Source organism: Leptosomus discolor, chromosome 2 (assembly GCF_034619465.1).
Source record: "Leptosomus discolor isolate bLepDis1 chromosome 2, bLepDis1.hap2, whole genome shotgun sequence".
Classification (NCBI taxonomy): domain Eukaryota; kingdom Metazoa; phylum Chordata; class Aves; order Leptosomiformes; family Leptosomidae; genus Leptosomus; species Leptosomus discolor.
Window position 1 is genome coordinate 50,718,209 of NC_141392.1, and position 26,147 is coordinate 50,744,355.

The 26,147-nt window shown below is 35.8% G+C and overlaps 1 protein-coding gene across 4 annotated transcripts in view; it reads right to left on the reverse strand.

Annotated features, from left to right (window-relative positions):
- Positions 1 to 262: 262 nt before the first annotated feature.
- Positions 263 to 26,147, reverse strand: part of QKI (QKI, KH domain containing RNA binding) — a 165,626-nt gene continuing 139,741 nt past the window's right edge. The window contains exons 5-8 of one of the 4 annotated variants that reach the window (XM_086482373.1): positions 13,363 to 13,450; positions 10,746 to 11,039; positions 8,013 to 8,087; positions 263 to 3,412 (exon numbers count right to left, since the gene is read on the reverse strand). In XM_086482373.1, coding sequence (XP_086338499.1) covers positions 3,396 to 3,412; positions 8,013 to 8,087; positions 10,746 to 11,039; positions 13,363 to 13,450 — 474 coding nt within the window. In that variant the 3' untranslated portion in view covers positions 263 to 3,395. Of the gene's footprint in view, positions 3,413 to 8,012; positions 8,088 to 8,789; positions 8,865 to 10,081; positions 10,126 to 10,745; positions 11,043 to 13,362; positions 13,451 to 26,147 lie in introns of those variants that run through there. The other 3 variants (XM_086482372.1, XM_086482374.1, XM_086482375.1) reach the window with 3 other exon arrangements.

Genomic DNA, 26,147 nt, shown 5'->3' on the forward strand with positions numbered 1-26,147 from the left:
GCCTCAAAAAAAATGCTACTTTGTTCCCATTTCTACTGGCACCTATTCCCCAAGGTAAAAGGCCAGAATAACCAAAGCCAACTTAACAGTAGTGTGCAGAATGTCAGCCGACAAACAACATAAAAACAAGTCACGTTGTGTTATCTGTGGTCACGTTCTTCAGGGTTAGTCCAGTAATTCAAGACTTTACATTCTTCTGTCTTTATTTGTTTATTTTAATTAAACATGTAATGGTTAATAAACAGACATAGTCCAGAGTTAGTAGGTTGGTATTATAACATTTATTAAAATAATGCTATGGGTTAATAGAAACAGCAAAGAACCAAAGAATTAAAATGCAAGCTATGTAAAAACCCAACTAAAACCCAAATATGTCTAATGTATTCATCCAGTAGCTAACTAAAAGCCCAAGAAAGACAACACTCCCAATATAATAAAGTACTGCAAAACAATTGGCAATTTTTCAGTTATCAAAATTGTGGGTTTTGCATTTTGTATCCTTTTTTCTCAATCAGGAAAAAAATTCTTTTGAATGTTATATAACATACATATAAAACAAGATAGAAAAATACATTATAAACTTGTAACAATGGCTGTAAATACATTATCTTACATGTTTCTCATAGGCAATAGGTTGGTTATGGTACATACATAGCATGAAACTACTAAGATAATAAAGAATAGACAAATACATGTCATCTGTACGGTTACATACAAGCGACACTCCCATCTACCCACTCTAAAAAAATTACATAATACTGTCAGAAAGAAGTCTTAAAACTACTTATTTTAATAAAGAAAAAGTCATTAAAGAATGATAATACTGAGAACCAAGGCATTCAGAGATTTCAAAAGTCATGCTTTTTTTTTTAAGTTGATCCAAAATTTTGTCAACTAAGTTTTCAGAAGTTTGTTCAGAGCAAACATTACTTTCACATGTCACACATCTATTTCATACACTGCCCCTCCCCCCAGTAAAAGACCTTTGATAAACATCTAAAACGTCCAGGTTTTATCATAGTTGAGATGAAACTGGATCAAATACTGGTATTGTTTTAGCAAATCCCTCTTCAAATGTTCGAGTGTCGCAAGTTTATTCAACCAACCAACCAAAACAAAATCAAAATGGCACAGCATATACTGTAAGTAAAATCAACACAACTGTATGTGTAACAGGAAGACAAAGCCGGTGGCACAATAAACAAAAAGCTAGCTGAATACAAAAGGATGAATGTCTATTGCATAGTAAATAAACTGATAATTATTTCCAGGTGAGACGATGTTAGATGAGGTCACCATGCAGGTGCTTAAAAATGTAAGCCCTCTGAGCTTACTATTGACCTTTCATTTGGAAGCTGTGAAGATTTGCAGGCGGAGAATAAGTTGACAAGAGGGGAATACAGTTATCACCTGATATTTGCCAAGTTTAGTACTGAGCCTCACAAAAAGTAATACTTAATGTTTTCAGAATTAAATACTGTGCGTTCAACAGCTTCAGCTCTTGCAACTGCCCAGCTATGTGAATCTCAGGTGGAAATAAGGGTTAAAAATAAAGTATAGCTGGACTTCAGACAATTAGCCCATGTCCCTCTCCTGCTTATCTTACGAAGAAAAGCCAGTGGGCAGATCTAAAAATAGTCAAAGAGCAGCCGAAAAATAAATAACTTGCATGCTGTTTGTCACTGCAGGAGCTGCTTGTGAAAATGGGGACACGCTCAGACTACAACTGAAAACTAGCTAAGCACTTTCAATTTCATTATCCATCGACCATCAGTTTTCTGAGTGACGCAAAAGCCTACTATATTTGATGTATATTTATTCCAACCAAAAATTGAGAAAACTCTCCATTCCTGAACAAAAATGACATACTTCCAGCTCTAGAAACATTTGTCAGCTAATAGTCTCATTTAGCATGAGACCGTCTATATCACCGAACCCTTTGGTTTACATTGCACAAGTATGGCATTTGCTATGACTTAAAAAGTAGAGTAGTTGAAATAGCAATGGGCTGATTTGACAAAAACTTAGCAAATATTTTATGTAATGAGATTTTGGCAAAGTCACATCACACTAGTATGGCAAAAATCAGGTAATTAATATGGTCAACTCATCATTTGTCTTTCCTCACAGCTTCTTTCACATACTGGGCGACTGAGTGGCATGCAGTAACTTGTCTGAGGGAGAAGCTGATTATACAAGACATTTGACTAAATGACCATGAAGAAAATAAGGCACTTCCTTTTCTTTAGACTTATTCCAATACTTAAAAAATAAAAAAGAAAGACTAAAAGGCTCTTTTGGTCTTTTGTTTCTTGACAACCACCAGAAAAAATCATTTAATGAAATAAAGGGTTTCTTTGTTCTTTTTTTCTTTTTTTATAACACTTGAAAGTATAAAATGCTACATTTCCAAAAATATATTTTTTTCTGCACCAGCACCCTTGTATAGTAAAAGTATCTACTTTTTTGTTCATTTTGTTTCAATGCACTACACTTTATCTACAATTTCATTACATGTATACAGCAAATAGGCAAGCATGGCTTTTACATCCTTAATGAAATTTTTTCTATACAGGGAGGTTTAAAAAAAATATTTGAACAGTTTGCCCAGTAATGTGACACATAATGCATGTACCTTGTTCTCATGTAATCTTCCAAGGAGATTAAAATATGGTTAAAATAATTTAAACTCAGATTTTGCTTTAATAGTGTTGCTGTTTTGTTCTCTGCATTAACGTAGTTCTGAAAAGTCATCATAATCTGCATTTCATGGCACACTTTTAAAACGTCCAATTTGGCAGGCAATAGAAAAAAGGCTGCAACTTCTGCCCTTTGAGGGCACCGGTAGTGACTAAACAGCGTATCAAATTTTGAATACTTTTTGGAATCCCTTCCCCAATGACATCCCTGACCAAAGGTTCATGCATGATGCATCATCACACAGTACATTCAGAGAGAGAGCTTTGACTTTTTTTTTTTTTTTTTTTTTTTTTGAGAAGAAAAATATTCCTAGAAGTCTCTCACAGTAACTGCCTCTGTCATCGGGTAGTTAAGGGACATCTGTCTCCATCTCGTGCGAGGCCTCCTTACCGTTCGCTTGGGGCGGGACACTAGAGGATGATCAGTGCGGAGGGATGAGTTGGACCTTATTGCTTTACTACTATTCAGTGCAGGTTCTAGAACCACTTTCACCCAAACAGGAGAACAACAAAAAGCGGAGTTGGAGGACAACAATTTCTTTGTCTGTTTTGTTAGATGGTAAGACGAACGGACAAGTGCCCCAGCTCGCTGCACTGAAGACAGGCAAGCAAAGGCGTTTACCAGTTAACTGATCAGCAGGCAGGCATGGTCAGGTCATCATTGGGTGAAGAGTTCAGAGGTCAGAAGGTCATAGGTTAGTTGCCGGTGGCGGCTGGGTGGTTAGAAACAAAAAAAAAAACAAAACAAAAAAAAGAAAGAAAAGATAGAGAAGAGATTAGTTCCAGCTAGTGACGGCTTAATGACAACATGAAAACTAATCACAACTAATAAAAAAAACAAGCATGTTTAATTCTGACATACTGATCGACACCATCTACAGAATGCAATAAAATCATGACAGCCCTCCATCATGATTTGGACACGTGAAGGAGAAGCCCGCTCCCACAAAACTGGTTAACAGGAGAAATAGAGATAAAATACGACTAACGACTAATGGTTAGTAGCAGTCGATGAAGGAAATTGGAAAACAAAAAACGATGAACAGTTTTGGAACTGGGTAGAAGATTTCTGGAACAACAGTCAGTGCACAGCATCAGTATCTGACTGCTATTAAGCATTAGTACCTCCCCAGGTGCAAGCATTAAAGCAACTATTAATGATGAATGTGATTATTAATAACTGGTTGTTAAAAGAATGGAGTCATCTAAGGAATTCTGGACTTAGAGAAACAATTTGGTTTAACAAACTATGGGCCAAACAAAGGGTTTTTGTTCAATAAATTTTTATTGCCTTTCATTTATTCTATTTACAAACAACATGGAATTTCTTGGCCTCATGATACAAAGCAATACTAAACTGTAGTCTAGCAATGTAGGCATCATCGTGGGAACCAGGAAAACGCTCAGCCTGCTACTTTAGCCAGCATTTACCTGTTCGAAATACTATTTTACACATATAGGACACTTATAAAATGCACTTGCATGTAAACACTGTAAAAGTCCTGCCATTTTAAAGTCTATACTTAAAAAGCTCTAAGTACATCAAAAAATAGAGAAAATATCTAATTGATACTAATAAGGCATTTTAAAACTACAAACAGCTCTCTTTATTCATTTTCAAAGCTAATACTCTGCAAATACAATAAAATCTGACATTTCATATACATTCCTGCTTTATATTTTATATTTTAAAAGAAGCCACCTGTAAATACTATTTTCTTTTGCAAAAAAAAAAAAAAACCAAAACAAAACCAAAACCAAACCAAAACAACAACAACAAAAAAGAAAAACACAAACAAATTACAGTAAAACATAAAAAAGTTCTCAAGTGGAAAGTTATCATTCCCAATGTTCTTGAGCTGTTCCTTCTTTAATCATTCTCTCACATTCTCCTTCACCAAACTTGGTCCACTTAACAGTAGTATGATTTTTTTTTATAGTTTTTTTTTAAGACTCATTCAACAGCTTAATTATAGCTAATAAATTCTGAGGTTGATAAAGTTTTTGTACTGTTGCCATTTTGACTAAGGCAGAGGAGATGAAAGTGAGAAAGGTATTCAGTGCAAAGTCAGATTTGTGCCATTACATAAAATGAAGTCCAGTAGGTGTAATATTCACAGATAGAATTGATTTAGCAATCTTTCTCGTGGGCTGATTTACTTTCACATAATAAAAATGGCCTATCATTTAGGATACAGTTCATAACACTAAAAAAAATTACCACTGTAACATAAATGAGACCACATACTCCCTGAATTTTCTTCAGAATCATGCTAAGTGGGATTTGTTTAAATTAAAAAGGCTGTTTCAAAAATAAGCAAAAATAAAAATAAATATTTTATGTGGCACAATCTCACCACTTTACAGGTATACTAGAAACAGACTCTTAAAGCATTTTGATACTGATTACAATTTTGATTAAATGGTATTAAAATTTATATATAAATTATGTGACACTTGGTTTGGATAAAACATTCAAGAAAATTCTCAGCATTAATAATTCTTGTGGAGTTTATAATCAAAGCAAGCTACCTTTTAAAAATACCAGTACACCTGTGATACATCCTCTGCCAAGTCTCTGGCCTTCTACAGTACACACAGGTTTGTCAACTGTGCAACACCATTTACAGTTTATTACAATTAAATCAGTCAGTCTCTCTGTTATATGCATCAAATTCAATTTCATATTATTTATAAACTGGGGTTTTATTCTGAGTTAAAATGAGCTATATTTTTCAACCCTTCACCAATTCTAAATGCTTAGTTGTAAGAGTAAAACATTTACACATTTGGGGATTCTTGCTTTAAATGCAGTGCTTATCTCTACAAATAAAAAAGACAACAAAAAAACCTATGCAAAGAATAAAAACCTACTTAAAAAAGTGAATGCAGTAGTACTACAAAGTCATCTGAAAGTCGATTTAGAATTTTAAAAAACTTTAGACCCAATGAATGCCAATATAGATTTAGTGACGTTTAACTATGTAAAAAAAAAATCGCATTGAAAAAAAAAGTGTTTCGGTTTGCTGACATTGTTTTTCATGGCTATAGCTACAGAAGTATATTGGTGACAGAACAATCAAAAAGGCAAGTACGGTAAATACCGATAGTATTTTAATGCTATAACATAATTTTAGCACATTCAAAACCTTTTGTGAAACTTAGATCTGTGCAGTGACAATCTAGGATTTCAAATTCAAAATACAACGTAATACAGTTGTAAAATTAACTTTGTGTAAGTTTCTTAATACACACTGGGATTATTTAGACAAGACTTTAACGTAATGTTCTCCTGAAACATTCTCCAGCGTGGTTTTTGTGCTAAAAAGTGAGAGGTATGGATGACTTATTCTATAGGATATAAGCCACGTGTATTCTTATCTACTTAAGACAGTGGGCTTCCAATATTGCTAGAGATGAACACTGTATTACCAGAAAAAGGCTATATTTTAAAAGAAGGTGAAATGATACCAATAATTGATTTCAATTACTTATAAGTGATCTAGATGAAATATCTATGCCCTTCACAAAATATTTAAAATCTATGTTGAATAAACACCACAATAAACTACAAATTGGTATTTAACGTCCCCGTGCTTTATGAGTATATTTAATATCTAATTAAACAAAAAGTCACCTAAAACTACCACTGCAAATCATGAAAGACCATTAGCAAAAAGTGATTTTTGCAACATCAGGTCAAACTTTCAAAGACAACCGAAGCCTTACCACACATTACTCTTGACAGAGATAGGTTTTAATCTTTTTCTCTATTTTCTTTTGTCTATTCCTCCCCCCCCCTTGTTGGTAATCATGGGCTGTGACCTTATTCTGATTATATCCTATAGCCCATTGAAGAGTTCTCAAGAAATGAGAACAAGCCAATGGGCTGTAAATAGTGCGTGGTGATATAAAAGAAGAAGCAATCTCCTAGAAAACTTAAGTAGTGTCTTGTTACCAGCTTTACACTTTCTGTAAAGCATAAGATTATAGGAAAGATAAAAGTGTTACATAAATATAGCAAATATCTACGAGGGCCCTTTTTACCATTTTGACTGAAATCTGTATTGTTTCTTGTAGTTAATTTATGGAAGGTTGCAAGAAGTGAACTGTAGTCAATGTTAGGACATGTCAGATCTGTCACCTGAATTTGGCTTTCTAATATTACAGTATCATGGAAGCCGGCACAACACTGATGTTGATGAGAGCAGAATAATAATACTTGGCACATAATGCTTTGCATCCTCAAAGCCCTGTACAAAACAAGAAGCCCCACAACACCCCTGTGAGGTAGGGAAGTATTATTATCCTCATTTTACAGATGGGAAAACATACACAGAGAGATTAAATGACTTGCCGAAACCCACAGTGAGTCAGCAGCAGGGATGGGATAAGAATTCAGCCCACACACTGCTTCCTAGCCAATGTCAATAAACCGAAAATATCACTTTTCTCAATAAGCTTAAATAACTTCATTCAGGGGTCCAAAGGCATTACACTTGAGGAACAGGAGAAAAATGAAGATTTATGTTCCACTCAAGGGTTAAAGAGAGATGCCCAAATATTGGATGTCATCTCATCAACAGGACTTCAAAAGTTGCTTCTCCTTCAGGTTACACATTTTAGCAGCAAAAGGCAATTACCAAGAAATAGATTTTGGCAAAAAAACCAAAACACCCTCCTTTCCCCCACTCTTAGTAATTCAAACTCAAACAACTTTTGAAGTATTATCTTCACAGCCCTTACCTTTCTGAATTCAGTCAGGTATCTGAGAACATGCATCCTCCTCATAATATACAGTACAGTGGCTCAAAAGTTTATTGGAAAAAAGGAATCTAAATCTTCAGATTTCTCCAGACACAGACAGGAGGCATTTATTCCTTTACTTCTTTCTCATTAAGCAACCACCCATTCATTTTATTTTGCAACACCAATCTGATATTTCCACACCAATTAAAAGAACAAATTGCGGGGAGAGGGAAGGAACATGATCAAATTAATTATTGCAGCACTGAATTCATAGTGTTTCCTGATGCAGATGGATCTTTAAATAGTTTTTAAAAAGGGAATCAGTTATTTATATTAAATAAATCAAAAAGTTTATATATTTAATTTAGCTGGGAAAGCCAAGTTTACAAAGTATTTTTAAAACTGCAAGCATTCCCAAAGCTTTAAAATAGTAACTATTCAGATTTTTTGAGAAAAATAATGAATGGGTCAAAATAGGGTATTTGGTTAACCAGCTGTGGTGTTGCAAATCTCATGTACACTCAAAGCACTTCTTACAAACAAGAACTGCAGAACTAAACTAACCTCGGTCTGCGGTCACAATCCTTTGGTAAGGATGGACACGCATATCGTGCCTTCGAACTTTAGTAGCCACCGCACCTAGTTAAATTGCAATTACCAAGACAAAGTTAGAAAACATTCAAAGAAAACATTAACAGCAGGTTTATCAAAATGGATTTAAATGGTCATTAACTACAAAAGTTCATTTTAAGAAAAGCAACAAGTTAAGGCACAGTAGTTTCAAATCTTAATCTTAAAAAGAAGTTTATCTGTGCAGATTAATATTGCATTTGTTTTAAACATCCTGGCCTTAACCTGTTTAATCCATTCATTTACAATCCCAAAATTACAGTATTTCATGAAATCTATTAGACCCAAGCACATTTAAGCTTTACTAGTCACATATTCACTGAAGTGCCTTTCTTGCAGCAGGACTATTTTAAATAATGCCATCTTTTAATACTGACAATTATTTGCTAACCTTAAGATCACTTCCAGTTCTACCACAAAAAAAAAAAAAAGGTTTTAAAGCAATTTTTCAAGCCTACAGATTGTGATTTTAAACTTTAAGTCAATAAGTATGAACTGCAATGAATTAGGTGATTAGTAAAGCAAACACTATATAGAACACTTAGCAGTCAGTATACTACTATACACTCATAAATTACAGCTATTCTGTAATAATAGGAGCTAATCCAAATTAATAGCACTATTTTATTTTAAATCTATGTGCAAAAAAGTGCAAGTAAGTCACTGACTGCTAGGCCAAGCTTTTTTCAAGGCTGCTGAAACTAAGCATTTGTTAAAATTCAGATCTGATGAAGGATCAGTTAAGACCGTTCTTGAATTCTTAGCCTTTCGTTGGGAAAGCCATACCTGAAGATAAAAGGAAGGGAATTAAAAGTTAGTCACCAACTAAAATTTGATCCCAACACCAATATCCCCAAAAATACTAATAGGGATGCATTTCTCTGCCATTTTTAACAGAATTATTTTACGACACCTTAAAGGTCCACCACAAAAACGGACAAAATGTAGCATACTACTAATGAGTGTATTACAAATTAAAACTCAAGGAAAAAACTAATTTAATTCAGTTAACTCTATACAATTGCTCAGATAATAAGCAGATGTATTAAGAGTTATTGATTCTATGCTACTTAAGTGGGAATGTCGTCTTTTTTTTTTCTCCTCCCTTTTCCTTTTTTAATTAAGATTATTTAGTGAGATCTGTTTTGGGCAATACACCTGTGCTCTCACAGAGAAGCCCAAAAGTATGCAATGGTCTTAGATGCCATTTTAGGAGTAATTTTCCCGTCCTCTCTCTTTATAGAAAATTCTGCAAGAAATCAAATTTTCCTCCATCATATTAAACTACTACTATGGAATGATGTACTACTTTACTTGCTGTTAACTGAATTCAGGAAACGGGTTTGCTGCTAACCAGCAACTGATCACTACTGTGATGTGCCTATAACTGTGACTTTACCACAGGATGTATCGCAAGTGGACTCACAGATTGGGGGTGGAGGAGCTGGGAAGAATATATACATGTTTGTGGGAAACTAATAAATGATGACGTTATCATATGGATTTTGGCTATGGGGTAATGGACAGCAAAGATAAGCTGCTCAAAGACAGACCCACTGCTTACTTCTGTCCTACTAACATTTTTATTACTGATTCATTAATCCTGAAAGGCAGAAGTCTGAAATACAATTTCTTTTTTAGTGTACAAAATATAATGTGGGAACATATAGTCAACAAGTATTTGTCATGTAAGCAAAACACTGATTTTTTGCAATACTTTCAACAAAATATTGACTTTGAACCTTATTGTCCAGTGTACATTAGAGATGTTTAGAATTTGTGTAAATCAATAACTGCCACTGAACAAACTAAGATCAAAGTCCTAAAAAATCAACATTATGCAGCACCAAGGTCATATGCAATTGAGAACAAACTGAAAAGAAAAGATTACTTAGATTCTGTAGAGGGTAGGGAAGGAAAAACTATTAGAACTGCATGTTCCATATTGACCAGTTAACTGAATTGTCACAGCTGCTTTATCATTCTCGCTTTCATACAGCAAGTCAATGGTCTGAAGTATTAGGAATGCTGGACATTTCAATCCAATGTATATAAAAGAAGCCATCAGTAACATTGCTAATTGTATCATCCTTTGGTCAGAAATTAGTTTGCTTTATATTCATTCACTGAAATTATTTTCTGCTTACAAAATTATTTACAGCTTTCTGACACTGAGGAAAGATTTATCTGTTGCATATTAAATAAAGAAGTAAAAACCACAACAAACTGAAAAAAGGCCTTTCCATTCTGTCCAGTTTTGCTACTAAAACAGTACAGCAAAATATGATGTTCTCTCTTCCAAAAATTACTGAAAATTAAACTATGCTGAAGAGAGCACAAACAAATATGGTATTTATGGAAGCCCATATAATAGATGTCAATATCTTTTTTATTTTTCCCTTTGCCTATAGATCCACCATCTAGTGTCACATAAAGATTTTATTTATATATTTTATTTATATACTGAACACACATGATTTAATAACACAAAACATATTAAAATGTTTGAGTCACACCATTTGAGCAGTTTTCCTAGGCAGTTTTGATATACCTGAGATAAGATTGTTGCTTCAAATTTTTTTCTTTGAGCCCCATGTCCTCCACCTTGCAAATATCACAAAAGCATGAGCAATATATTGTCCAGTCATCCGCGTACAAAGATCTTACCTAATACACCACTAGGTTCAATAGGGTACTCAAGGATTGATGTAGCTGGTGCCAGCGTGTAGGGGTATTCATACGGTGTGTAAATTAAACCAGCTTCGGGTCCAGGTGGAACTATTGCAGCGGTGGGATGAGGAGTTCCGTTTGGCATGACAGCGGTTTGTATTTGTCTGATCAAAGGCATTATGGTAGGGCCAGCTGGCGTAGGAGTACGCAGGGCAGCTGGTGGGAGAACAGGCGCAGGCCCAGTAATAATCCTTGGAGCCTGGGCTGTTGCTGCAAGAGAAAAGGCAAGGGCTGCTACAGTAAGCAAAGAAATTCAGAGGAAAGTATGGAGATAGCAGTACAAAACGTGGAAAGAATGGGAAAAAAGGGGAAAAGTAGGAAAGAAGAAAAATAAAAGGAAATCATTAGTACATGCGCTGATCACACAGTGCCAAAGCACACCATTCAAATGCAAACAGCTTTCCATTTTCCAGTGTGATTAAGTATGAACATGCAAAATAAAAAAGCCATTGTAAAACAGTGAGGTAGATTTCTCAAACAGGTTACACAGCACAAAAGCTCCATTTAGACCACATTTCTTCATTTATGCTATCAAGACTGCATGAGACTGAGATGCATGCAGGAGATACAAGGAAAATACTGTCATAATCAAATACAGAGTACAAAATTTAGTGCAACTATAGAGTCCACAGATACTCAGTCATGCAGAGCTGCCATGAGTCTAGAGTTTTTTATACATCTTAAAATTGTGTTTAAACACACACACAGTTCCAATTTCTAAGATCAGTGAAGCTAAAGATGACCTATGAACACAACACATCTCCTCTCCTACTCTAGCATGAATAAAATAGACTCAAAAGTGAGGTCCATATCAAATTCCCCCAAAATAAATACTTCCGTTGTATTAGAAGTTCAGTATGGCCTGGCTTTGGTTAAAAAAAATAGGTACCTTTTTTTTGTAAACAGTGCTAGCACATTTCATTAAGTGTTACTTGAAGCCTGTTGACACACATGATGAACAACTTCTTAAACACTAACACATAAGCTGGTAACAGTCAGTCTTACAGGGTTATAATTCACAGATTTCTACGCACTACTGTTGTTCTACATTGATTTAATTAACTTACAGGTGGTCTGAAAAGAGAAATGTGGCGAAGTTTTTCAGTTTTGAGACTGCTGTCGTTTTTTAATTATTTTAATTTTTTAAACAGAAGTGCTCAGACTGAATGTATAATTAAAAAACCCTCAAACATTTTCATTTCCTTTCTTAAATGGAAATAAACCAGTATGCTGGTTTACATCTTCAAGTTTTCAGTAAAATCAAAACACAGTGAAATTGTCTAATTATCAAAAAATGAATATTAGTGTGGAAATCTCTAGTCAAAATCTAAACAAACAAAAAAAAATCCCACTTCTCACTTATACTGATACAACAGACCAATAGGAATAGATCAGACAAAGAAATTGCTCAAATTAACATAAAGGTTTCTGTGTAACAGTTTGCATCAAATTAAGCTGAAATCTGAAAGCTATTTTCTTCATACCATTTGCAGTAATTTAGAGACTAAAATATATTTAAAACTGATCTAGCTTTAAATATTACAGTATTCTTTAGGACTGAAGGACTTACCACTACCATTGTAGTGGCAAAAGAGCTTGCTTACGTCTCTTTTCACATCAGAATAATTACACTGGTGTAAGCACTCTCAAATTGACCTAACAGCATTCCAAACTTTAAACATATCCAACACTGAAATGGTCACTGTGTGAAGAAACAAATTTGTAAAAATCGGTAGGCCCTTAGTGAAAATACTGATTTAACTGTGCTTACATTTAACATCTGTATCACAGCTACACAAAACTTTACTTTGGAACAGTATCAGCAACTACATTGTCAGGAGGAGAAATTAGGTTTTCAACTAGAGAAAATAATTTGTATCACACATAATAGTATACGCTGTCATTAGTAGCTGTATGTAATTAATTTTCAAGTGTAAACCTGTGCATACATGTGTTTGCAAAAGCATTTTCACACAAATGTAATGGAAAAAATTGTAAAAATGGCTCATTACATCACTGATCCCTGTGAACTCAGCTGTGAAATCAGTTGATGAATTGTTGGAAAACATAACATTGGGGGGACACATGCAAGCAAGATGAAAGGAAGGAATATAAAACAGAAAAATGTATTCACAGTATCCTGAACATCTGTAACATTTTCAAATTAAATATCTAAAAATAGAATTGAAAAGGAGTCTATTGTCCTTTATATGTATCAAGAGAAAAAATGACTGTAAAATAGAAAAATCTGGCTTAAAGGTTGAATTTTTTTAAACCGCGTATTTGTAAATATTTCAAGCCAGACATAGTTTAAAAAACAGAGTGGGAGGGAAAAAAACCCCACAAAAAACCCCAAACAAACAAAACCCCCTAAACTGACATAACTTATCTCCAGAAGGTCTTTTGCAACAGCTACCCACTGTTTTGTTAGTTTTTTTACTGCCTTCCATTCTCCAACACAGGTGCGACTGTACGTTTGCCAAAAAGGAGCTTTAGGAATCAAAACCTACAAACATTACTATGGCATTGACCCTCGAGCTTATGACATGCTTACGTGATTTGATGTTGGCATCTCTGTAGGTGCCATTCAGAATTGCAAGCTCCATCAGCTGCATCTTTTTAAGGCTGTCTTCTCCTTCTGCCTGTGTGTGAAAAGACAGGAAGAAAGTCAGTCTTATTAATTCACTAGTGCACAAGATCTAAGGGACCTAGAATAAAATGCCTTCAAGGTTTAAGCAAGCAAAATACCTGCTTACCTTTAGTACCAAAACCAGTAAGCTTTGTCAACTTTTCCTTAAAATCAAGTGCAAGTTGCCTGCTGTCTATCATTAAGTGGTGTTGATAAATATCTTAAGAGATCCGAAAAAGGCTAATACCATAAATTATAAAAATGGGGTTAAGGGTAAGTTGTGTTTGATCGAAATTGTTTAAGGAAATTTTTTCTCAAGATTTAGTAAATGTTTTCATGTACTCCTAATAGGATCTTTTAATAAATTGTATTATTGGGCCAGAGGAAGAATAGACATCACAAATTTTAAGCAACTTCAATTTATTCTAACTTGTACCACTGTAGCTGATACTGACTACTTCAAGGAGGGGGAGATGACAAACCAAAATAAAAAACAAACTTTGAGTAGTTTTGCAAACAGGACAGCAATGACTGCTGTAAAGTGGAATTCATTATTCTGCCACAGGTAGATGTATTCCAATTAGGATACATTATCCTTGTTTTTGCTTCAATGTAAATTAGTTCCCTGAAGTTATCTACTCCATCGGCATCCTGCAGCTTGTGTAAATATTACAGAGTATTCAGTAAAAAAGCTCACTTTTTCAGTTACTGACAAAAGTATTTCTAATTAGTACCATTTTAGTTTTAAGACCAGATATCTTCTCATCCATCTTTCCAGAAATACTACATCGTATCAAACAGAAAACAAGATCATGATACAGGAAACTTAATAGATGGTCAGCGTCTACTTTAATGTTAAGTTACCACCTTGCTGCGTGTACTGAATACCACTGCTGAAACCCTCAGTCAGATGGAAAAGAGGGCAGCTTTGGTTTCAGCTGCATTGCATTCTTCCTTTGCTGAACAGGACTTCTTAACATTTTTACTTATCTTGTCTATTCACACAATGTTTTCCAGATATTTGGAATAGCATTTTCCAAGTGAATGGGAACCTGGATAATAGCATACTGTGCCATCCACTCTGAAAATCTTAAGGTCTGATTTCAGAGAGTTCGTTGTTCACCTGTCTTAAACTGTAATTCTTACAGACAGTTTGAACTAGGACTTACAAGAGGATGAGTGATTACAAAAACCCCTCAGAATTAAAAGCTACAAAGAATAGCAATCGCCACCAATAACACAAAAAATTTCTATTAAATAACTTTGTGTCTATTACAACACCGTACTGGTGAAAGAACATCTCAAATTAGTTAAGAGTTAATAGGGTTACCTACATGCAGAGTTCCAAATGTATAGGCAAGTATTTTTTTCAAGCTAGTTTGTGGCAACATACTTTACGCCCAAACAGAGAAGTAATTTAGCAAATTACAAGACAAAAATAGTCTTTAAATTGTATCCAAGCAAATATAGTACTTAGTGTGAGTTATGCTCAAGGACCACCCCCCCTTGCCATGGAAACTTTAACATCTGCTTTTTATCAACGACCTAAAATGAACCTGGTAAGATTGGTCAACAATAAATTACTTTCAGATGTCAAAAAAGAAAGTCCTCACTATAATACTGAATACTTGCATAAACACAAAGATTACACACAGTAACATGTTGTTGTTAACCATTCAGAATATACTGAAAGTTAGAAATTTTCTTTCTGTATTAAATACTGTGTGGCAGACCAAGCTAACACTAATATTCAAAAAGCAAATACACATTCAATTACCATTTTAACTACAAATTAATTGTACAGTTCTGTACTATCCAGAAAATCAGAAAATGTACAGATTACAGCATGCTTAATATGACATACTCAGAATCGACTTACAATTTACATGCAAAAGAAATTTATTTATTTTTCTTAGAAACTACTATCACATTCCATCTTTGTTGGTAGATTACCCAGACTATCATGATGCAATAAAACCAATTCCAAATCTATCTGCCTATCCAGAGTTTGCACATTCTTCTCATTCTGGATATACATTATCTAATTTATTTTAGCAATAAGGATTTTTAACATATTGATTCCTCTTTTCCCCTCCCCCCATAATGGTTATACTTTTGTCATTGGCTTTTTGCTTGGATTCCGTTATTTATTTGAAAGCGTGTAACAAAATAACCTCCTCACAATGCCAGCTGCATCTCCCACGTAGTTCCATTAATGTTACTAAAATTACTCACTTCCTCCAAATAAGAGTTCAGGTGATTGATCTGACACCATTAATAAGTCTTAGTCAATGCCGAATCTTACATTCCACTCGCTAGGATAATTTTAGTAACTCTAATCCCAGATTTTGCACCACAGTGAATATTTCCCAAATTATTATCCTATAAATAGTTACAAGAAAGAAAACATTTTTTCCCTTCTGACATCCCCAAAAGAAGGTGTTACAACAACTTAAAAGAACTAGAAGACACACAAAGTAATCACTCTTACTTTGGATCTTTAACATTTTCCTATAGGTCACTACGCTTTCTATAAGAAAAAAATGTTGTAATCATCTAGGTTTTACAAAGTAGGTTTACGAAAATAATAATGGACTTCAGCATACAAAGCGGACCAAGGCCTTAACTTTCATTTTTGATATTTATGTCTCTGGAGTACTGCTCAGCAGTTGATAAACTTTGTTCTTTCAAACAGACTCCAAAATATAGTTTAAAACCTCTCCTTACAGACTCTATCAGTGATAATTCTCAGATATAAGATGTGGACTTGCATTACTAGACATTAACACTATCTTTCAACTTCTGGTGTTTTGTTTTTCAAAGCATTTATTAGACAAACACCCAACCCAAACAAGAAAAAAAACCCACTTTAAAAACATCTTTAATACTGACCACAAGGGCATCATTCCAGCTCCTCCCAGGAGATGGCACTGTTTATTATACAATACTATCTCCTCAAGACATGGGTGCTTCGCATTATTTCACCACCCTACTAGCACTGCTCAAAATCCTGCTGGGTACCCCCTCACACCCCCAACGTTCAACAGTCACTTGCCACCTCTTTTGAAGGCATAAGTCACAAAAGTGGTCAGGACCCTTTCAGCTATGCTGTCATGTCCTTCATTCTCTGGTATCAAGCTCTCCACTTGAACACCATTCACCAATAGCCAAATCCTAAAATTTCCAAGAGCTAGGATGGAGCAACGGGCACATGTCTTTGCCTGCCCTATCCTCTCTTCGTTGCTGACAGATGATCAAATGAGGCACACCGATGCAATCTATCTTAGCTCCAGGCATTTCTGCAGGCACTCTCTGTTAAAGCAAAGAGAGGTTGCATCAGGGATACAAAGGTAATCTCTAAAGGGACAGTACGTTACCTGCGCAATAGTTACAACAAAGCTCAGTCATTTGTACCAAAAGGAAGCTACTTTGAGCAAACATCAATAAGGTCACTTAAAGCCAGATTTGCATTACTAAGTTGAAGCTCAAGCGATTGACTCAAACTGCTCATCCTCTTAAATCTCCAGTGCTTTCCTTGTATTTCTCATGTACAATGTAACATGTAGATTGAGAAATAACCTTAAATAGTATCTTGAAACATAATTCTTTAAATGTAAGCACTTGCAACTGCTCAGTGAATACAAATACTGAAGAAATGCAAGCAGTAAATCCTAACAAAGCCAACTGTGCCCAGACAACAGTGGTTACCGTTTCGTGAACGCACAGCCAGTACACTCCTCACAGTAGCTCAGCTCTACTTGGGCTAGCAAAGAAAAGACCTGAAAGAGACCAAATCCCAGCAACCACTACCATTTTAAGTAACTTATTTTCTAATCTTCATCAGAGTAGGATTAATACTCACAAGGTTCAAAACGCTAGTAACAGCTACGAGTTCCACCTACAAGAAGTCTCTGGGGAAACACTTCCCAAAATAAAACAATTTCAAATTAAATACAAAACACTGACCATACTGATGCCCAGTTAACCACAACTCTGTCTCCTACACTGGGCAATACTGTCTGTTTCAAAAAGAAATGGGGAATGCAGTTATGTAATAAACTGCTACTAGGAAGAGCTTGTTTCATGTCATGAAATAAGGAGTTCAGATAAAGCACTCCATTTAATTTTTTTAATGACTTCTTTTCATTATCATATCCAAGCTGTACTTCAACCTCAGATACCCCAATATCCTCAGAGAATTCTTTTGTTTAACTAATGCTTCTGAAATTATTGCTAGGCACTCAAATGCCTCAATCTCATACGCATACATTGCGCACTTAAAAGAGTAACATACAGTTTAGCTTCTTATTTATACACAAAACATACGCACACTAGATAGATACGGTATCAAGGTGGAAAACAAACAGGCATACAGACTCCAAACGGAAGTGCATTCACCGTGCTATGTCAGTGAAGGACTTCTGAAGATGACAACGGTCTTCAGAGGTGACAGGTAGACTGTAGATTCTGTGTACAGTCAACTCTGAGAAGCCTGTAACAAATTACAGTAGAGAAGGAAAGAAAGATACTATCTTAAAAGAAAAGAAGGATCAAGTAGCATTGTTTACTACAGAGCAGAGATCCATAAGCTAGCATCCAGTGGAGCCAGTCAGTGCCCACGCTGCCCTGCCATGCTGCTGCCGGGCCCAAACTGACCCACATGGAAGGTGACTGCAGCCGAGTTAATTCACAAACCAACCAATCCACTCACTCGTATGATAGCAGGGCTACGCTATCCTGACAGAGCTCCTTCAGCCTCAGTGTCTCAGAACATACTTTGATTCTCATTATTACCAATGCTGGTAGGGAAGGCTTTCAGCATTTCTATACAAACATATGCTTTCCCTGTATAACGCTCATTTTCCTTTCCAAGTAACTGTTTTGGAAAACATTAAAAATGTACTTTTTCCTACATTCATAATAACATAGATACACTTATTTAGGTGATGTTTGTGACTTTCATTGACAGTCTAGCTTCCAAATGTCATACATTTCAGATGACATTTTTGCAGTCCTGTCACATATCCCTGCACTTCAGCTGAATTCTCATGAACTGAACTGAGCCCAACCCTAGGAAAGGCTGCAGACAGTTTTATCTTGAACCAAATACAGCCAAGCCTGGCTTTGGTTAAAGGAGCAGTCCTTTATAAGCTGTTCCAGGGCTACCCTTTCCAGGATCAGAGCAGGAGCAGCAAGTGGGAAGAAGAAATGATGGTGAAGCAAAATGATGGATAAATCAACTGCGAATACAGAGGCCAAAAATCAGTCTTGATATTCCCCAGCCAAATGCAGTAGGCCTGTCCCACCAGGCTCACGAAAAGAATGACGAGGCAGCCTCAGCAACACAAGAGTGCCAAACCGAAGAGCAGCACTTGCCTTCTGAGCACCTCAGCAACTTCTCATGCAGACTACCTTCCTGCCTGCCCTACACCACCTCTGGTTAAACAGCAATACTCAACAGCAGCTTTGCACCTTTCCTGCGACCCTCAGAGAGCCCTCTTCCAGCTACCGCGTTTTGCGCCAAGTCCATGTGCTTTTCCCCACATTTACTTCAGGTACAGAATTTTTCCAACAACACATTGTATTTTTTGGTACACAGGTAAGGTATTAAATAATTTTATACACACTCCAAACAGAAGGGCAGAGAACTTGGTGGCATGGAAGAACACTATATACTAATGTATAAGAAAAGACACAGAAAACTCCTCCTCAAATAGAAAAGTCATTACAATTACAAGCTCCTTACAATTGCCACATAAAATAAACATTAACTTTTCTACCAGCCTATATCTGCAAAATACGCACACTAAATACAAAGACTTTCATTATTCTTTAAACTACATATCTGTATAGTACAAGCCACCTGCAATTTATTAATTTAATATGAATTTTGGTAAAACACAACAGCACTACTGAAATACTTCACTGTTACTGATCTTATCCTTCTTATCCAGGAGGCACTGCTGCCCCTCAGGGGTCTGTCACCCTACCTTCCTACAGTCCCCAGCTGCCATATAGCTGCACAGCTGCAGCTTGGGGGTGTGCGCTGACGCTCCACTCGCTGGACTCTCTGGGCTCTAGAATGCTTTTATCTCCCTGACAAAGAAAAATGTTCCACTGCAATTCACTTGTAGATCAGTAAGTATTCCTAACATACCATGCGCCAGTCAAACGGCCTTTACACATGAATGTCTCCATTCAGGGACAAAAACCTTCCATTCATAATTTACAAACAAAAACCCTCACAAACAATATACTACAAATTCCTAGACATACACGTATTAAAACCAAAAAACAGATCTCAGACATCAATATATTGTAAAATATATTATAAAAGATCATAGGCTAAAACACACTGGAATTCTTGAAGCTAAGGTATTTGCTTAAAACTGAAACTATGTTTTGAAGATCTTTGATATCAAAGTTGTTAAAAGACTGAACCATCTATGGTAGTGAAATCCTAGGCAAGATGACAGGTAACTAGATGTAAAATACAAAGAAAAGAGCTTTTTAAAAGAATCTGAATGTGAGTACCTAAAACTATTAACCAATTACCTACTGTAAGACATCAAATTTCACTTTCGTAAAGGCTTTTATTTCTAGTGAACTACTCTATTACTCGGTGTTAAGGAAAACATCCTGTCATCCCTTCCCCTCAAAAAAATTGACAGAGACTTCCACGTTTCCCATGCCCAGAATGTAAATATTGATAGTTAGCGGTTGTTGGTAAACATTTGTTACTTAGACTTTCTTATAATTGATTATACACTTCTGATGGTTACAGAGCAGAAAGCCTATAGCATAAGCTTTGTTCGTGCTGAGGAGAATTTGCCAATGAGTTCAATTATGCTTTTTTTGGCATAATTTGGCAGCTATTCTTACATCAGAGCAAACTTTTCCAAATACTTTTGAGACAAAGTAAAATAAATCACTACTTTAAGATCAGACATAGCTCTTAGAGCCTTATATGCCATCAACAATAATGTGGCATTGAATAGGTGGCAAGCTATAGCTCAGTTATTTCTTTATTTCCTTTTCAACACTGACGCACACTGCTATGTCTGTGAGGACAGGCAAAGATAAATTAGCAACATTATTTCTTCTGGGCAACACAGTCTGCTTATCTTCTTCAAAGCAAGCTCTCAGTTCAAATGATATGCAAAGAAGACTGTGCTGTTTCACTTGACAAATTCATTGGTCATAATGTTAAAGATACACTGGGGGAAAAGGCAACATATCTTTTTACACTTCCCACCACCTTATCTGACATATCCCTGTTTAATCATGATACTTGCCTTACCAGTAATATTTCCGAGAGTCCTTATGCCCTCCCTCCCCCACTTTCCATTTCTGCAAGAAGAAAATACAGATAAGGTACAGAAAATCAGCACGAAGCGCATTTTATAAGCCAGACTGAAATACAGCACCAGTGTAACCTAAGGGTTTGCTTCAACATACACCCTCTGGGTACTAGTTGTTAATAGACTGGGGGTGGGGGGGTGAGGGCGAAATCAGCAGGATCATTCTGCTGGATCTTAATGGATTTTTATGTCTGTTCCAACATTTCTTTAGGACAGACATGATGGGCTTGTATTTGTATCACAGGGTTTGGGACTTTCAAGGAAATAAGGTCCCATGGGTCAGTTACACTAGACACTCAACAATACTTGATTCCAGAATCGGCTTTTTGTTTAGCCTTTATTTTGCAATTATCATTCCTTTCTCCCACGCACATAAACCTTTTAATGGTGTTAATAAAATCAGTGACAAGAATCTCTATACACAGAGAACAGCTTCAGCAATTCATAAAGCTTCAGAATGAGAATGCAACTTTCATGACATATATATTAACCAAACCACCAAAAATCCTAGAAGAGAAAACACATTTATACAGTACCTTCTAAAATGTTTTCAAAAAGACCAAATTATACTGAAATACATTAAGGTTTATTTGTTAGCATAGACATTTGCTAACATTTGTATTAAGATTCAAACAAAATAGCTATCAGTAATGCAATCCAAAGCATTCGATCTACTTTTAGCAATATGCAAGCCCAGCCAAAAAACCCTTCAGAGCTAAACTTTATTTTTGGTATTTCTAATTTTGGACATTCAAAATTTCTCTTCACTGGTTACCTTAATTCTGAAAGCAGGGGCTAAACCATAAGCACACTGAACGACATGCTATCAAGTGTCTGGTACAGATTTCCCACATACGGCTCTACCAGCAACATCCTGAGTACTACGAACATTCCAGGAACCTGAACAGAGCAGAAATCAAACACAACCTATATTATGCATGTCTTTATTCCAGCTGTAGCCTTTTGAACAGACTGAATGGTGCCAAAACTCTTTGAGACTGCGTTGACACACTCCAATTTATATTGGGACTAATGCTTTAACCCTGAGTTTTAAGTAAATTATAAAAATAATTTAACCAACTTATGCTACGCAACCACCTACTATCAAGGTGGTTGTTCTACTAAGTACAGGTTAGAGGCAGTTGTTACAAATATAACAACGAAATGATTAAATCACTTGTAGCTAAGTCTGGCCTGACCTGTAACATTTATTTTTCTTCTGCCATCCCAGGAGGTTTCTATTCAAAGTTTGAGTTTATACACTGAATGGCTGTAAATTTCCCTTACGTGCAAAGACACCAAACTCAGATATCGGGGCGGGGTGGGGGACAGGGACACAAACCCCATTATGGGCTCTCAAAACTAGTATTTTGTTGCAAACTCTAGACACTTAAGTGCCAACTAATTTTGTTTCTAGCTATGTTAATGTTTTAGTACAGAAACAAATCTTTCATTCTCAAAATGATACTGAAACATGACTCCATGTTTTCACATGGAAAACATGTCCACTATGGTTTTAATCTGTTCCCACTCAGAAAAAAAAGAAATCAAATATATATATCAAATATCAAATTTAGTAACCTAGAACGAACGTGAGAAGTCTCTCTCTTTAGAGAAACAAAAGCAAACTAACTGCTGGTGACGAGGAGTATAAAGACCATTGCAGTGAATTACGACATATCTTTCAAGTGTACCTTCTCTTATGTGTTTCATTAAACACAGGATTCAGGGCTGCAGACTACCACACAGGAATTCAAGCTGCATCAATAACTTTTAAGACTTTATCTTCAGCTTGAGATGTCCTGAAAAGGTAATACTTACTAATTAAAATAAATTCAGGTATTACAATACAGAGTAAAAATGTTAATGTTTAGGCTTATCAAATTATAAAACGTTAGTATTCAGGGAGCAGTGGTCTTCCAATAGCTTCTCAGACTGTCATACTGCTGTAGTCACATTTTCAACAAGAACCACGACAGCTAAATGTGATTAAAAGAATTGTTTCTGCATTTCACCTACATTCCCATTTGTAAAACATTTGTAGAAATTGTTTTATTTTCAATTTAACAGAAAGTGGCACAGTTTTGTTGACACTGTCTTTTTCTACATACGCAAGCCCCCTACAGTGGAGTCATCTAATGACTGTTTAATTTACAACTCTGTATAAAGCTATCATCCACAGAAATAATAATTTATTTTTTACATGTAAGATGCCCAAAAATTCAACTGACCCAAGTTTTAAATTTCTAGTCCAACAGAAGAAACAAAACATTGGCAGTTCAAAAGGACCTATGCACTCAGTATATAAGTTTAGTAATTTTCAACAGCTGCTAACGAGTGGATGAGTATTAAAAGCTCACAATTACTTCCAGCTGCTGACAAGTACACGAGCAACCCATAGCTCTGTTGAATACCGTATCACATACATGTCTTATGTGCATTTTACTGGTACTATAATACAAATGTTACTGTTAAAAAAATCAAAGTTAACTCTTCCATAAACACCACAGATGCCTCTACTGTTCTTCTTGAACTCTCAGAGCAGATAAGTCCAGAAGGAGGGGGTGGTAGTATTCCAACTGGCTAGTCTCCTCTCTTCTATGGCTGGCTAAAACCTGCTTTCACACAGCTTACAAATACAGAGAAGTGAAAAAACGAATTGTGTGCACTCTCTTTAGGGGACAAATATGTCAATCATATGACCTTCTGTTTGAAGGCTCAAGCTGCTCCAGACAGTGTGTTGCTAGGGAGAAGGCTTTCTTTGCTATTTATTGAGCTTTCTTTTCAGTTTTTAGAGACCAGCCAATGCCTATTTTCCAGAGACAGGAGCGAGTACTTGGCGCTGCCTGGCAGAGGCTGGCACAAAGGGCCTTTGAGGAGCCCCTCTTCCCCAGGAGCTGCACACGGGGGCCCACTTAGCCAACCAACCACCCTTATTCACAAACAGAGCTGTAACCTGTGGCTCTCTCGTGGGCAAGTAACTGTTCCTGCCCCAAGAATGAAAGGCGAGTGATTCTTGCTGTTGAAAGCTGCATGTGCTGCCAAGGAGCAGCCACATGTATGTACTGTGAGCTGTCCATCAGGTAAGAGCATCGCCTATTGAAGCACTCATTTGATGATAAGCTGACAAAAGGTGGCTTGGACTCCAGTTTGCCCTAAATTTATCCATACTCTCACGTAAGAGCCGAAGGCAGGCATGAAAGTTTCTAATATCGGTTTGTGTCATTACTTTATTTCTACATAACACAAATTTAAGATTAAAAATAATTTTTAAAGCCTTACAAGGCAAAGCCTCATACATTTAGCCAAAAGACTTTTGATATTTGTAAGCATTACAGAAAAATATACATGCAACAGATCTTCATTTCGTAATCGATTCCTTTAACCTTACAACTTTAGTTACAAAAGATTAGTGGTTTCTTAGTAATTCATTAAAAATCATGCAACATACTTCAGTTTCTTGTTACTCCAGTAATAATTATTTGACTTTTTTAAAATGCAGTCACATAATTTTCCACTGTAATCATCTAGATTAATTTAAACATACACAAGTCTTATTTTAATTATTCATTATAGTTCTTGGGGAAAAAAAAAAAATGGAACTTGAAGCTGGAGTAAGACCCATTGGTTGCGGGGACAGTGGTTCAGGCTGGCTCACTTAGCAAAATTTTAGGCTCAGGCTAAGCGCGAGCCACTGTCCCAGCAATTGGTTATGCTAAAGAAAATTATACCAGCTTCTTGTTTCAAGATATTCACCTCTTTGGCTTTGGGAATTTATCACATACTTAAAGGTCAGTATTTAACAGCCAGATTTTGACATATAGAACCACCTATTTTTCGTAACGTAGTAACAGAAAAAGTTTCTTATGATACTCAACTTTGTTTATGAAATTTTATTCTGCTCCATGTTTTATGGGCAGATTGTAAGTCCTTACTATTAAAATTAGGAGACATTAACAGTAACAATAATTAGCTTTGAAAGTATTACAAGCACTTCAAAAAAACCCCCTTACATTCTGAAAAAAGGTTACTCAATTGCAACAAAAATATCTTTCCAATATTTACCAATTTGCACAAGAAATATGTATTTCAGCAATTTATATATATAGCATAGTTAGAAAAACTTTCCTAAAGCTGCTGTTTAATTTAAAAAAAAAGAAAACCAAACAGCACAACAAAAAACAAAGCAACATAACAATGCTTTCCATAAAAAGTACCTTCTGGCGCCTGAGGTAAAACCTACACTACCCTCCCCACTCCAAGACTAAGATGCTTTGCATAAAGATCAGAATCTACTGGTTTTGTATGCCGGCCATATTTCAGAACTGTGTCTCCCACAAGAAATTCTAGGTAACGACAGTTCACACACAGAAAAGAAACTGTAGTACAATAAATGTCGTGTAGTCTTCTGTCCAAAAAGGACTGGGATCATAAAGTATCCAAGTATCAACAAGAGACTCGCCAAAATAAAGGACTGGTTAACCTATTAGAAATTATTCACCAGATTTTTTCAACTCTTCTTTCCTAAAACACTAAGTTACCAGAATCGACTAATTATCATTTATTTTCTATATAATAATTAAATGAACCTATGTAATAAAACAATTAAGTTCTTTAAGTCTAATTTTCTGTCCTAGAATGAGAGAAGCATGTATCAGGCCTATCTTAAATAGATTAATTTCACCATCCTTCCCTGCTGCTCTACACACTAATTTAAAAATCTGCCTCCTCAGCAGGAACACAGACACTACACTTCAGTAACCATTTAGCAGGACTCATAGCATAAATTTGACCAAATTTCACTGCAAGTTAAATAATCAAGACTTTGGTGCTTCTGTTTGTTGCTGCTCTTCGCATATTGTGTAGTGTCGTATCTGAACGGCTTGCTACAGACTCTGGATCAGATATTACACCCAAACTTCATTAAACAGTTTTCCTTTTTCATCTTCTAAGCAGCGGAGTACCTGAACTGTGGCTGTAAAAATGCAGTCACCAAGCCACCATGGATCAATGCTGTCATGTCATGCTCAGGAAACCATTCTTTATAGGGTAATCCTGCTATATTTCTACATACAATCTCCCTTGTAGCCTTCCAACTAACCTTAAATGCCAAACGCATATTGTATCAACTCTGAGGACACCAAGCAATTTCAGTATTAAAAAAAATAAATCCACCCTAATAACACCAAACTGTTCAAGAGGTAACTTACTTTCTTCCTACACGTTCACTACCAGTGCCTTGCTCATCACTCCCACTCCATATTGTATTGTCAACCTCATAGTGATATGCAATTTCCACCTGTTTTCAGAATGATCCTTAAGGCCTTGTTATACAAGTAAAACTCTCCC